Below are 12,424 nucleotides of genomic sequence, written 5' to 3'. Positions count from 1 at the left end.
GGCAAGCCACTGCTCTTAACCCAGAAAAACTCGTATCTCAGATAAAAGAAGTGTATAAGCCACATGATCATTCATAGTCATTCATTATAGCCATAAACATCACATATACATCATATCTCCGCACCTTTCATACATAATTCATCATATTTCAAGCTTACTTCTTCTCCAAGTTACTTCACATTCCTAGTTTAAACCCTTTCACTACCACTATAACTCATTTCTAGGGTCCTAGAGGGTAAAAATAGAGGCTTAGAGGTTAGAAACCATGTTTAAATCATAAAATATAAGTTGCTAAAACATAGGGTGTGCGCACACTTGCACAAACTTTTAAAGGTATGCGTATGCTCCAGGGTGTGTGACGCACTCAACAGCATGTCCCTGTGTGTGCGTACGCACCATAGTGTGTGTACGCATGTTTGCTGAAAACCACAGGGTGTGTGTACGTATACCGCTCGTGCGTACGCATAAGCGAAAACATAGCTCCTGCTCGGCGCGTGCGTATATTAGTGTGCGTACGCCAAGGTTCTGAAAACCGAACCGGTCATCGAACCGTTCTAGCTACTGGTTCACTGGTTTATAGGTTCAACCGATTTGACCGTAGTTGAACCGAAAAAACCGTTTTATAATAAAATAATAAATATAAATAAACTGATATCATATAACCATGCAGGCAAACTCAACAATTATATTGAATTAGGAAAAGTATAAGGTATAGTGTGAATAATTCAACCATCAATAAAATAAGCAAATTCACAACCATTAAGAAGGAAGATTGAATTAGTGAGAGGGTGAGCTTCTTACAACAGAAAAGAGGGAGAATTGAAACAACAATCAATGAAACAAATCAAACAATGCTAGCTGCCCCTTTCTCCATTCCTCTATTATAAACACGCCAAATATAGTTATAGTCTAACAAATTTCAACAAATCCAAATTAATATACTCACTAGCAAGAACAATCTCAACAACAAGAATCACAATAACAATAATTTAATGAATTAACAAGAGCAATATTGGAATAGAAAAACCAACAACCTAATAACAAAAAATAAAAGCAATCTATATCCCAAGAATCACAATAACAATTTAAAAAATCAACAAATTAACAATTAAAAAAAAAACACAGCAACCCAATAATCTGAAGAATAATAATAGGTATATGAAACAAACAACAACAAAACTTGAATAGAAAAATCCAACAAATTTAGCCACAGCAACCCAACAATTTAACAAATTAAGACAACAGCAGCCCAATAATTTAGCAAATTATCAACTTAACAAGTTCAATAACAAAAAATCACAATAAAACCAAAAATATTAAAGTAAATAGAGCTACAACATAACAGAAGTAAAAAGGTGAAGCATATGAATCTTCTAAATTGAAATAGTTATATGATGAAGGTATAGACATAGGGTTCCTGGAGAAGAGGTGGCTGGACCGTTGAGGAACTGGAGAAGGAGTGGTTGGACCGTCGCGGAACTGGAGAAGGGGTGGCTGGACCGTCGCATAACTGGAGCCGTGGAGGGTGAAACGCGGCGGAACTGGAACAGAGGAGGGTGGAGCTCGGCAGAACTGGAGCAGAGGAGGGTGGAGCACGGCAGATCTGGAGCAGAGGAGGGCTGGAGCGCGGTGAACCAGAACCGACGCGGCAGAACAGCGGTTGCTCCACGGAGAAACGACACAAGATGAGTTGTAATGGGATGGCGACTTCGAGCATATGCGATGCGATGCGACGCGACGATTGAGACGAGCGGAGACGACGCTAAAGCAATGGGGTGACAGCTAGACCAGATTCGACGGCGGCGGTAAGACGGCGGCAGTGATAGCTTGAAGAAGAGAGTAGCGATGGAGGCTAGGGTTTTTTCTTTTGAGAGAGGGATGCAGAGGGAAGATGAGTGGGAGACAGAGAGGGTGACGGTGACTTGGTTTTGGTGACGCTCTTTTTATTTTTTTCAATTTTCTTTTTTTTTTTAATTTAAAATTCAAAACGGTGAGTTGAAATGTGAAAACCGGTCAGGTCCCGGTTCAGTCCGATCGACCGGTTCCCGGCCGGTCCAACGGTCCAATTTCGATTTTCGAAATGAACGGTTATACTATTTGTCTGAACCGTTTTTCTTATCGGTTCACGGTTTAACCGGTTCAACCGGCTAGTTCGAACCGGTTTTCAGAACATTGGCATATGCACACAAACTAGAAGTTCTGGTTTTGCTGTAACTTGAAAAAAATCAGTTTTTTGAACAAAATTTCCGATGTCCATAATCTTTTCTACAAAATTCTGTTTTCCACAAAATTTATACCGTTTTAAAGCTTGTAAAACTATCTTTCATTTGAAACAAAATTCATTCCCATCCAAAATTTGAGGCTCCGATTATGGACCTCCGAAGTTTATTAAAATAATGTTTTTCATCCAAAACTCCAAACCTCTATCCTTACCACATTTTCAACTTAAATCAACCTTTCAAGTTTTCAAACCAACCTCAAACAAACTGAATTAATCCCAATTCTTCTCAATCATTCCATTACTCATTAATATACATATACCTCAATTCAACTCAAGAATTTAAATATCAATATAGTCTCAAACTTACTCATTAACATAGTTTCATTATTCATTCAACACATTACCTAATCAACCATCCACCACATTCATATCATCCAACATCACTCCAATTTATCCACATACAACCCAACACACGTGGCATTAACTAGAACCACCAAACATGCATCAAACATACAATTTAACTTATCTTAAGTCGTCTAGCCTAAGTTTTCACAAGACATTATATTTTATATATGAGAAACCAAAATCATACCTTAGCCGATTTCTCTCCTAAGTTAAGGACACCACAAGTTGGCACAAAACCTAGTCCTAAGGTTCTCAATCTCCAAGATAATAGCACCCAAGGCTCCACCAAGCGTCCAATATTCACAATTAAACTCCAATTCACATATATACACTACCTAATTCACATTGTCACATTCAAATATACCAATTTAATACTCAAACACAATAAATCAAGAAATCTACTAGGGTTCAAGAATTATCACCTTACCCAAGCACCAATGGGACAAAATTAAATGGTTTTCTCAAGCTAGCTTGACCCTAAACACCAAAATCATCAAATTTCAATACCACAATGGTTCTAAATTTTTAAAATTAGGAAAAGGTGAGATTGAGAGTAAAAATGAGTGTTCCTTACCAAATTTTTTACCAGGATTTGTAGAGATCGACGCAGTGAACGCGTGGCCGCAAACGGTGTAGCGATCGAATCTCAGAGTAGGAAGTTATGGCAACTTGAAGTAGGTGCAAGGGTTTGAAGCTTCTCCCCTTTCCCCCTTGTGTTTTGGAATGCTGAATGGGGGAGAAGGAGATGAACTGATGCTTATTTTGTTTATGGATCGGGTTGGGTCCGTTTTGGGTTCGATTTGTCCGGTTTGGCCCGTTCGGCCCAATCTTGGGCTGATTTCTTTAAAATTAGTGTCAAAATTCTTATTTTAATTAACTTATTCATTAAACTATAAAATTCACAAATTATAATTTTTTATTAATTAATTAATTATTCATTAATTTTACGGGGTTTATAGAACTCATTAGTGTGGCTATTGATATGGATGTGTGAAAGCCGATAAGCCTAAGCCGCGACAGGCCCAAGTTATCTCAGTTATGCTTTACAGACAATCTCAATCTCTTTGTGAAAACTAGTATGGAGCAAGCATGTATTACTAAGAAAGTTCTGGAAGCTTTTTACAATAGCTCGAGTAAAAAAGTTAGCAATAAAAAGACCCGTATTTATTTTTTCAATAATGTCAACCATAATGTGAGGAAAAGTATCAATGAGGTGCTACAGTTTTACAGAACTAATGACTTGGAAAAGTATCTTGGAGTGCATTTGCTTCACTCCAAAGTGACCAAGAGTACCTACAAAGGGATCATCAACAAAATGGAGGCTAGGTTAAATGGTTGGAAAGCCAGAACTCTTTTGCTTGCTGGCAGAGCTACCCTGGTAAAATCTGCCCTAAATTATTTACCTATTTATACTATGCAAATTGCTTTGATTCATTCATCTATTTGTAACTTGATTGATTTGAATTATAAGAAATTCCTTTGGGGTGAAATTGGTAAAGCAAGAAAGACTCATTTCTTGAGTTGGAGGAATGTCAATAAATCGAAAAACTCTGGAGCCTTATGATAAAAATGGGATGGGGTTCAACAACTAAGGACTATTTATGGGTAAGAGTTTTGAGGTCTAAGTGCAAATATGGAAACGATATCACTCATATTGTTAGAAGAAAGAATAATGAATTTAACATATGGAAAGATATCTGTTCGACCTGGAAAGATATGGAGCGTAACTTCATCTGGAGAGTTTGAAATGATTCCAAAATCAATTTTTGGGAGCACAATTGGGTGCCTAAGTCCAGCTGCCTCAGTCAATATGCTCCGTAGGTAAGTGAGTTAAGTGCTCCAAATATATCTCTGAATGACTTCTTGTTAGTTTTAGGAGATTGGGATGTTAGTAAGACCAAATCTTGGCTTCGGGATGAGGTACTAAAAAAGATTATCGTGATGGCACTTCCCTCAATTTGGAAAGATAATGACCAACTTGCTTGGAGCCTCCCAGCTAACAGAGCTTTCAACCTTAGATCAGCATATAACTCTCTGGATCTTAACCCATCAACGCCAGACCAGGTTTTCAAGATGATATCAAAGTCGAAAAGCCCTGAAGGGATTCGATATTTTCTTTGGTTAATAACGAACGAAGCTATCTTTACCAACGCAACAAGAGCTAGAAGTCACATGATAAAAAAAACTCAAATAGCCTAAGATGTAATGCTAAGGAGGAAATCACAATCCACATCTTGAGGGATTGCCAGTTTGCCAAAAATGTGTGGACATTTCTAGTACCTCAAGTTTTTTCTAATGATTTCTTCAAACTGGGACTGCGAGAGTGGATTTCTCTCAATCTATCTTAAAGAAGAGACTGGCCTTGCACCTTTGGTATGGGAATTTCAACATTATGGTTTGATAGGTATAAGTTAGTTTTCGAAGGGAAGAATTCTGCCCTAGGAACGGTTGCTATTTTTATCCATAAACGGAAGACAGAAATTCTGAACTGCTTGAAGAGGAATCTATTCAGGGAGAATCCTAGTAGGTCAGACTGCCTCATTCGCTGGAAACCACTATCGAAGAGCATGATAAAAATCAATGTAGACGGTTCATTTTACTCACATAACAACAATGCCATCTGTGACAAAATCTTCATAGATCATTGGGGTAGATTCATAAAAGGCTTTTCATGCAACCTTGGAAATTGCTCCATAATGCATGCATAATTATGAGTCATAATCAAAGGCCTTCAAATAATGACGACAAATGAGCTTCAACAAGTCATCATTGAATTGAAATCATAGATGGCCCTCAATTGTAGGTGCCTCAATTATCATCCTTGTGCGTCATTACTCAAAGACATTATCATCCTTACGCGCCATTGCTTAAGGACATTGATGACTTCATTTGTTGAACATTTATATTAATTCAATTTTTAAATTTTTAATTTATAAGATTAGTTCTAGTTTCATCTATAATTAAAAAAATTGGACAAAAAAACTGATAAACTGACCTCTTGGCCGATCTGAACTGCGCATTGGACTGCACAAAGAGCAAAATCGGTTAAAATTGATAATCTGAAAATCGGTTTGAACCGGCCGATAAAACCGGTCGAATCAAAAACCATTAACAAAAGGCAAAACCGCCAAGTTCAAAAACCGAAATTGAACCATTGAACCGACCAAAAATTGATCGGTCAAATCGAACCGTGACCTGGCCTGTTTTCTAAATTTTGCTAAAAATGCTGCGTTTTGCCCACAGATCCAGAAACGAACCCCTAGCCTTCAGTCTTCAGTTCACTCAGACACCACTCTCGAACCTCCACCCTACAGCCCTCCACTCTCACCTCTCGCACTCAGTGGCCACGCCTGCGGTCTCCACCTCGAGCTTCCGGTGCAACCTCCGTCCAGCCACTGCCGCCGCCGTAACACCTCCGTCGAAGTCAATCACCGTCGCAAGTTCGTGGAGCCAGCTTGGAGATTCACGCAACCCTTTCCGTCGTGAAGTCAGCTGTGGAAATCGCAGCCACCACCACCACCACTCCTTGCCATCGCGCAATGTCGTCCTGAGTGACTTGAAACCCTTGCCCCCTCTCGAGCCCCATTCCTGATTCCTCAGTCTCATACATACTCTCATTATTTCTCCCCAAGACACAACCCTAGCCTCCATCGCGCCGCCGTTGGTCGCACTGTCACTGCCTGGTTCATCGTGGTCATTCTTCAATCCTCCTATTTTGTTGTGCTCGAAGGCACCCCCAACGCCAATCCTCCTACTGATTGATGATAAATTGATACCAATAAATTGTTGCTGGTTTGTACATGCTTTTATTTTTTTCTGTTGTTAAATTTTGTTAAAGTTTCTTGATGATAAGTTTTGTGCTCATTGCGTAAAGGAATACTTGCATCACATAGCTCACTACTAGTGTCTGCTGTTCGTGTTTGTTTTTTAGTTCATAAATGATCAAATTAATATTGATTATTGAATGGCTCTGCTCACTACTGCTATGCTGTGTTGTACTCTGGTTTGTGTCTTCTTCGCTGCTATGTTGTGTTTTTTTGGCTCTCTGTTGTTCACTGATGATCATTTTTGTGTTTTATTAAGTCAATCAAAACTATGCTTTGGGCTTAATTGTGCTTAGATTGTTAAGTTAGTTAATTTAGCATATGTTCTGTTTTGCTGTTGTTGTGCTTATGTTTTGTGTTTTGTGATTTCTTTGTGAAGTGATGTGCTGCTGGAAACTGAATTGCTGTTGTTTTGTGTGTTTGTGTTTGTTTTACTGTTTTGTGATTTAATTATGCTTTGATGGTGACTGTCTTCATGATTATTTATTTTAATTATATAGGATTTTGTGATTTTTTTGCATACTGATGTGCTGTTAGAGATTGAATTGCTGCTATTTTGTATTTGTGTTTTACTATTTTGAGACTTAATTATATCTAGATGGTGACTGTCTTCATGATTTATTGATTTTAGTTATGTAGGATTTTGTGTTTTTTTTTTTGCATAGTGATGTGCTGCTAGAGACTGGATTGCTGCTGTTTTGTGTTTGTGTTTTACTATTTTTGTGACTTATTTATGCTTACATGGTGACTATCTTCATGATTAATTGATTTTAGTTATATAGTGTTTTGTGATTTTTTACTTAGTGATGTGCTGCTGGAAACTGAATTGCTGCTGTTTTATTTTTGTGTGTTTCAATTTTGAGTTTGTATTTAAATAAGTTTATAAGACTTTGGTTGATGATATTTGTGTAGTGTTTTAAATTTGGAAGACATCTTAAGATTTATATTAGACTAAAATTATGTTTTAAGATATTTATTTATAATTTATTTATTATTTTATTATAATAATTTTTTTGGTTGGACTACAATTGAACTGGTTAGATTAATAAACCAATAAACTAATGACTAAAACGATTCGATAACCAGTTCGATTTTCAAAACCTTGGTGAGAATCGATTTACCCTGGCCTGATCTTGCAAAAATCAGTAAACCGGCAGCTTTGAGAAATCCGAATCGGCTTAGTATTTATTTATTCTTAACCCCCCACCTCAAACGACATCATGTTGACGTTTTAATTTTTTTTTTTTAAGAAAAAACCTAGCTGAATCTGAAGCCCCACCACACCCCCAGCTCGCTCTCACACTCTCGTCTCTAACGGCACACCTCACAGACAGGCAGAGCTGGGAGCTCGCCTCGGTTCACCGACACTGCATGCTCGCCGACGTCGCTGCGCCTCTTGCCGGATCCTCCGCGTCGTATGCTCCTCTCTCCTCCGTCTGAGCTCGGCTGCTCGCGCGTCTCTCGCCTCCGCGTCTGCTCGAGCTGTGCTTCCTGCTCGTATCGCCGCCGCGCCAACCTCGCCTCTCTCCCTCCTCACGTCTCTGCTCGACTTTGCTTCCTGCTCGCGTCTCACCGCGCCTCCCTCCGCCTCTCCTCCGTCTCTGTGGGCAGTTGTTGCTGCTCGTCCCTCGTCGTCCGTGCCTCCGTGGTTGTTGCTGCCTGCACGCTGCCGTGTGTCGTCCACCTTCTGGAATTGATTTTGCCTCTGCAACAACAGGTAATCATTTTAATTTTTTTTTCCAGTTATTCTAATATTTTATATGCTATATTAATTTTAAGTAGTTGATTCATTGATGTTATTGCCGTTAATTTTATTGTTGGTTGGTTTATGATGCTGATTAGAATATGGCAGTGGTTGAAATATTGAATTGGTTTATGAATTTGTTTATGAATATGCAGTGATTTTGCTGATTATGAAGATGCTGAGGTTTTGTTGATTGTTGAATTAGTTTATGAATTTGTTTATGAATGTGAATATGCAGTGGTTTTGCTGATTATGAATGTGATGAGGTTTTGTTGATTGTTGAATTGGTTTATGAATATGTATATGTTGATTATGAATATGTAGTGGTTTTTTGTTGATTGTTGATTGTTGCTGCTGTAACGATTCTGATTGGTTTTGCTGTTAGTTATTTAGTTGATTGATTTTTTTTTTCTTTTATGGGATTGTAAGATGGCTTCGTCAGAAACACCATCAGAAACATAGTTATTTTTAGAATTAAGATACTATTGTGTGCAATCTCCTTGGACATAGTTTATGGATTGTTATTCTTATCGTGTCAAATTAAGAAACTATTGTAGTAGTACTGACTAATTTTATGCCTATTTTCGTATTAGTTATTTTTTAGAAGTTGAAACTTAATTGTTGTTAAAATGTTAGTGAAGACATGTATTTCAATTAACTTTAAGTTTTTTACTATTTTATATTTTTATTTAAATAAGACTGGGTCAATCAGTTCAATTAGTGACCTATTGGTTGAACAAAAGACTCAGTAGCCTGACTGGTTCGATCAGTGGGTCAGTTCTGACAACTATGATTTCATCACATTTGGTGTCTTTTCAATGCGAATATTTAAAGCACATGCTGACAAATGAGGCCAATTCCTATAGTTACAGGAAAGCAAACAAGCATCAAGAAGAAGGATATAGTGACACATGTAGCTCAATCCTGGATTTTAAGGAGATAAAAAAAAAAGAGTCAAGTTTGATGAATATGTTGAAGCAAGCAGTCGGAAGAATTTGGAAAAGCAGCAGTGGTTATGCTTTAGAAGGAGGAACAAAAATTTTGGCTTGGAGTTATGTTCCTTCGATCTATTTCCACAATACACAAGTAAACTCTCTGCTGCCTATCATAACTTCTTTTTTGTTTTCTTTCTGGGGGAAATATTTGCTGGCTGTGGTGTATTGCCTATCAAGATGTTAGGGAGATCTCAGTTGTATAATCAAAATAGGAATTTCAGTGTTCTCGCATCGTTCTTGGCAAATAGAGATACTATCGATAGTGTGAACTCACAAGGGCATGATTAATTGTGGTTAACTCAGTTTGTTTCCTCGATTATTTCTGTAATTTGTATACTTCATGTAAAGCACTTGTTTCACAAGTTCATTCATTCTACATGTAAGTCTATTTGTCTAGTGACTTACACTCTAAATGAATAGTTACCATACCAGTCAGATGATTTGGTTTTAATCATATTTGAAGTTGAAATCAAAACTCAAAAAGATGACATTGGAAATCAATAGCTCTCTGATGAAGATATAGTTCTCAAAATTATGAACTAAGAAAATATATGCAGTAAAAAAAAAAAAAAAAAAAAAAAAAAAAAATCCTCATTTCAGTTCACTTGTTTTTCCCAGGCTCATACAGCACCTAGAAGCTTTTTCGGTGTTGAGGATTTCCTTGATGATGACAACAGCAAACCTTACACTTACCAGAAAGGGAAGAAATCAAAGAATCCACATAAACATGTATCGTTCAAACAAAGAACTGTTGCATACATGGAGCCTTTTACCCTTGATGTGTTCATCTCAAAGCGTTTTGTGTCGGCTTCGCTCACCCATAGAGTGACAAGCAAACAGGTTGCAGTTTCTGGCACCAACTCCAAGGACATAAAAGCTGTTCTTAAATCTCGTTCAGACATACCAGCTTGCATAGCAATTGGAAGGATTTTGGCCGAAAGAGCAAGAGAAGCTGATGTTTACACTGCCTCTTATACTCCAAGGGATAGGGATAAATTTGAAGGGAAAATCAGAGCTGTAGTTCAATCACTTATTGATAATGGGATTGATGTCAAGGTTTATCTTGATTGAGTTATTAACATCTATTTGAGCAACACTTGCCTACTAAATTATTGAGATTTTAGTTAGGGATGTAGGCTTGGTTTAGTAAAGTTTTTTGAAAAAATATAAATATATATATTTTTTTGTTGTGTTTGGAAAATAAAAAAGATCAAGCATCTCTAAAAGCATGTAAGAGGAAGTTTTTTAAAGTTGTCGATGTTCATTAAAATTAAAAATATAATATAATTTTATATATTGATAAATATTTAAATTTGTTTTTATATTTATGTCTGTTCATACCCTGTCCCAATAATAAAGGTCTAGGATCAAGCAAAAGACCTAATCCAAAGGGTTGGGCCTCACCAGTACCAGTCTTCATCCTACGAAGTCGGTACTCACCACGACTTGTTCTAAAGAAGTCGGGCACGAGGGTTAGCTGGCAGATAAACACTCATTCAAATGAGTAACTGTCCCTAGAATCTCTCTAACCTCTTCCACGAGCCATATCCTAATCTCCCTAAGATAATGGGACGGTTAACACCCTAAAAATATGGCACTATTCCAACGGTGGTTATTGGTTCACCACTATAAATACACTAACACCCCTCAGGTATCTCTAAGTCCAATACTCTCTAGACCTGCTCACACTCTAGCTAACTTAGGCATCGGAGTGTCTTTGCAGGTACCACCCCCATCTCCTCATGCGAACAAGTCGGACGGAGGCCCCCGAGTTGCAGACCCATTCGGAATCCTCCTCCTTCATACATTTGGGCCAACCAACGTCATCTAGCCCATCAATCTCCGGTTACCCACTGTAACATTGGCGCCGTTGCCGGGGACCCGAGAGATCAACCACTAATAGCGGACAAATTCCCCGAAGAGGGTCATGTGGAGACAGATTTTGAACAAGAGAATCTGGACACAGGCAATAATGATGCAGACTTCACCCTCCACCAGGGAACTAATGATCAACACAGGGAAGGTACCTCTGGAGTAAAAAACCCGAAGGTAAACTCTTCATAAGGGCGCGAATCAGAGAAAGAGGGACCATCCCATGTAACTGAACTCATGGGATTAGTCCACAGTCGCCTGGAACAGTTAGAACAAGAACGGGAGCAACAAAAGGAAACTGAAAAGAACCTAAAAGAGGAGATGGAACGACGAAAAGAGTTAGAAAGAAAACTCTTAAAGTTGGAATCCTCCCTCAAAGGTCGCAACTCCCGTGACGAACGAGAAGAGCCGCCCTTAGGAGGGGAGGATCCTTTCAGCGAGGACATAATGAGGGCAAAAGTTCCGAGGAACTTCAAAAGCCCCGATATGGACCTCTATGACGGAACCACGGATCCAAAGCATCACCTGAGCAATTTCAAAAGTCGGATGTACCTAGCTGATGCTTCCGACGCTACGCGATGCAAAGCTTTCCCGACTACTCTATCGAAAGCAGCGATGAAGTGGTTCGACAGCCTCCCCCCGAGGTCGGTTACCAGTTTTGAAGACCTCTCAAGGAAGTTTTTGATGAGGTTCTCTATCCAGAAAGACAAAGTGAAACATGCACCGAGCCTCCTGGGAATAAAACAGGAGGTCGGAGAATCCTTAAGAGCCTATATGGAAAGGTTCAACAAAGCATGTTTAGGGATTCAAGACCTGCCCACAGAGGCAGTCATAATGGGGTTAGTCAATGGACTCAGAGAAGGTCCCTTCTCACAGTCCATATCTAAAAGACACCCCGTTTCTCTAAGTGATGTACAGGAAAGAGCTGAAAAGTACATCAATATGGAGGAAAACGCTAAGCTGAGAGACCTGAGTTGGCGACCTGAGCTCCCTCCCTCAACAAAAGAGAGGGAAAGGGAAACCAAGAAAAAGGAGGAACTCGGTCTCGAGAGACCAAGAAAATACCACTCTTATACTCTTCTGAAAGTTTCTATAGTGGATGTATACAGAGAGATTTGTAACACTGAAAGACTGCCACCCCCTAGACCCATTAAAAATAAAAAAGGGGGGATCCGCAGCGACTACTGTGAGTACCATAAAATATATGGTCACTCCACAAACGACTGTTACGACCTTAAAAATGTGATAGAAAAGCTGGCTAGAGAAGGTCGGCTTGATAGATATCTCATAGAAAGGTCGGACGGTCATGGAAAGAGAAAGCGAGACGATATGGATAGAAGAGACCCACCGCCGCAGACTCCGG

At 38.8% G+C, this 12,424-nt stretch overlaps 1 protein-coding gene across 2 annotated transcripts; it reads left to right on the top strand.

The window, feature by feature from the left end:
- Window positions 1–5,884: 5,884 nt before the first annotated feature.
- LOC130943955 (uncharacterized) lies at window positions 5,885–10,414 on the top strand. Of its 2 annotated transcripts, XM_057872060.1 has the most exons (4): window positions 5,885–6,418; window positions 7,701–8,167; window positions 9,061–9,280; window positions 9,808–10,411. In XM_057872060.1, the coding sequence occupies exons 3-4, from the start codon at window positions 9,158–9,160 to the stop codon at window positions 10,258–10,260; spliced, it is 576 nt and encodes a 191-aa protein (XP_057728043.1). In that variant the 5' UTR covers window positions 5,885–6,418; window positions 7,701–8,167; window positions 9,061–9,157; the 3' UTR covers window positions 10,261–10,411. The 2 variants fall into 2 exon arrangements, with proteins under 2 accessions (XP_057728043.1, XP_057728042.1); XM_057872059.1 differs by lacking the exons at window positions 5,885–6,418; window positions 7,701–8,167 and having other exon boundaries at window positions 8,197–9,280; window positions 9,808–10,414.
- The last annotated feature ends 2,010 nt before the right edge of the window (window positions 10,415–12,424 follow it).

The sequence above is a fragment of the Arachis stenosperma genome, chromosome 8 (assembly GCF_014773155.1).
Source record: "Arachis stenosperma cultivar V10309 chromosome 8, arast.V10309.gnm1.PFL2, whole genome shotgun sequence".
Classification (NCBI taxonomy): domain Eukaryota; kingdom Viridiplantae; phylum Streptophyta; class Magnoliopsida; order Fabales; family Fabaceae; genus Arachis; species Arachis stenosperma.
The sequence above is the reverse complement of the archived record's forward strand: the minus strand, read 5'-3'. Positions and strand labels throughout refer to the sequence as shown.

Coding starts and splice junctions, on each gene's coding strand:
- LOC130943955 (XM_057872059.1), top strand. CDS start 8,984: ATGATTTCATCACATTTGGTGTCTTTTCAATGCGAATATTTAAAGCAC. Junction 9,281..9,807: donor TCTATTTCCACAATACACAA/GTAAACTCTCTG, acceptor TGTTTTTCCCAG/GCTCATACAGCACCTAGAAG.